Source organism: Myotis davidii, unplaced genomic scaffold, assembly GCF_000327345.1.
Source record: "Myotis davidii unplaced genomic scaffold, ASM32734v1 scaffold217, whole genome shotgun sequence".
In the NCBI taxonomy this organism is placed as follows: Eukaryota; Metazoa; Chordata; class Mammalia; order Chiroptera; family Vespertilionidae; genus Myotis; species Myotis davidii.
The window spans coordinates 10,278,722-10,281,086 of record NW_006290034.1 but is presented as its reverse complement, the minus strand read 5'-3'; the positions used below and the strand labels follow the sequence as shown (position 1 = coordinate 10,281,086).

The following is a 2,365-nucleotide window of genomic DNA, read 5'->3' as shown; positions in this document are numbered from 1 at the left end:
AAGAGTCACTGATATTCTCAAGTCCATCCATGGACACCGAAGGTCCAGGAATATTAGGCTAAGAATCCCACAAACTAAAACATTAGCATGGCCAGAAGCTAGACGCCTGAAGCTATCCTTCCAAGCCTGAACCCATGAGGGCACTGGAGCACAGAATGGAGAAAACTTGTTTAGAAGTTGCAGGTTATCAATGTGATAGCATTCCTTTAGAACTATGTGACGCTGTGTGAAGCACTCAGTAATTACATCCGATTTTTTAAAGTCAATGAGCCCCTAAAACCGGTGAAACACGACAGGCACATAATGAGAAAAGGGAATTACCTCTTGCAGATAGGCTATGTCCCAGGCCCTCAGCTCACTGTCCGAAGCCCCCGTGACGAGTCGCTTTTCTTCTGACACCAGAACCAACCCCCACACCTAGAGTATAAAGAGGTTCCAATAATACAACTTATAAGACCCTAGGATGTATGATGTGATACTCCAAGAGCTTCAGGACACTGTAGTGAATTTGCAAAGTCCAATATTAAGGTAATTCTGTCAACATGGATTGTGAGAAATTCCACTGTTAGAAAAAATGGCCTATGGCACAATTGTCTGATAACTTTTCTCTCTCTAAAATCAGTTTGCTATCTTTAGAGAACAGTGTTCAACATAAATCCTAATAAGAGTCCACTCTAATGAAGACTTTTAAGTCTGATACTCCCTTGCCTCACAAATAAAAGGAGCTCCATTCATACCTGCTGCATAATACTCAGCCTCAAATACCCAAGAACTAAACAATAAAAATAGCAGTACTACTGCAAATCAATAACCAGAGATCTAACTTGCTTTTCCTCCTCATTTACTCCAGGTATATGCTTTTGAAAGCCTGGTTTGAAGAGAGTAGGATGCAAAGATGTGAAATATTTCCTGATCTCTACAGAAGAGATCTAAATTCGGGTAACTTTTATAATGACTACAATTTGCTATTCACATGTCACCAGGCCAGGTACTGTACACACAGTGTCATTAAGCCTCCCTACAATCATAAAGGTGGACACTTACTATTTAAAAGTGATGAATTTAGCCCTGGCCAGGTGGCTCAGTTGGTTGCACCAAAGGGTTGCAGGTTTGATTCCCCATTAGGGCACATATCTAGGTTGCAGGTTCGTTCCCCAGTCAGGGCATGCACGGGAGCAACTCAGATATCTCTCTCTCAAAAGCAATAAAAACATATCCTTGGGTGAGGATTAAAAAAAAAAGATGAAACTCAATATTCATGGGTTAAAACGTATCCAAAGCCACTTTTAAGTACATGCCAGTATCTGCTGATGGCTGGCACCTCCCCAACCACACTGACTCTGTCTCTCAGGTAGCACTGGACGATTACTGCTGCTGAAAGCCAAGAGCCATGAAAGGACCAGGGGAGAAAACCAGCCTTTCCTGTTGCCCCGAATTCTTCCCCTGGGCCTGGGAGCCCACATATACCTCAGTTCGGTGGCCAACCATCGTTTTGAAGCAGTGCTGGGTATCAAGGTCCCACCATTTCACCACAGTATCTTTCCCACTAAAAGAAGAAACAGAAAAAAGTATTATTAGGAAGAACCTTGAAACTAACAGGGAGACCAAGGTCTCATTTGTAGCCTTAAACAGATAAGGTACAGCAATGTCTACTGCTGCTACTCTCCCTGACTTCCTTTTAGAAAGTAAAGAATCGGAGCTCTCCATGTGAATATTTTTAGGTATGGTATGGCTCAATTGGTTGGTGCATTGTCTCATGCACTGAAAGGTGTCGGGTTCGATTCCCCATCAGGACACATGGGGGAGGCAACTGGTTGATGCTTCTCTCTAAAATCAGTAATAGGTTTCATCTGTAAGCCCATCATGTTTATCAAAGCACAAACATTTTCGCATACTAACAGAAACTTCTTAGATCTCCCTGCTTCCTAGGCTCCCATGTCATTTTTCTGTCAAAGAAAATGCCGCCTCAGTGAAGTCGATAAACCTTGATTCCTTCCAATCCATTTCTGTATTTAAGGCCTACTGCCTGAATTATTTTAACAGCTCTTGGTCTGGTTGCTCTGCCCATTCCTGTTCCCTTGTCACATCCAATACAGTTATGTCTGATAATCTCAATGTCCTAAATTCACACCAGACTCAAAATCAGGCTCTTTATCAGCACCCTTCTCAAAACCTCCCATCATCTGGCTCTAAAATTCCCTGCCAATGGGCTCTACTCTGCCCTGCTCCCTCACTAATACAAATCTAATTAAATGCCCTTTCATGACCAAAGCGGGGGAAAACAAAACAAAAATCCCATTTATAAAGTTTTTCCTACAAAATCCCACCTCCATTATTTCCCCTAAACTATAATGTCCATATTCCA

The 2,365-nt window shown here is 42.3% G+C and overlaps 1 protein-coding gene across 1 annotated transcript in view; it reads right to left on the bottom strand.

Moving 5' to 3' along the window:
• The window catches only part of WDR3 (WD repeat domain 3), a 30,002-nt gene that overhangs the window by 19,611 nt on the left and 8,026 nt on the right, over positions 1-2,365 (bottom strand). The window contains exons 5-6 of the mRNA XM_006763060.2: positions 1,468-1,546; positions 322-417 (exon numbers count right to left, since the gene is read on the bottom strand). Of these exons, the coding sequence (XP_006763123.1) occupies positions 322-417; positions 1,468-1,546 (175 nt within the window). The remainder of the gene's footprint in view (positions 1-321; positions 418-1,467; positions 1,547-2,365) is intronic.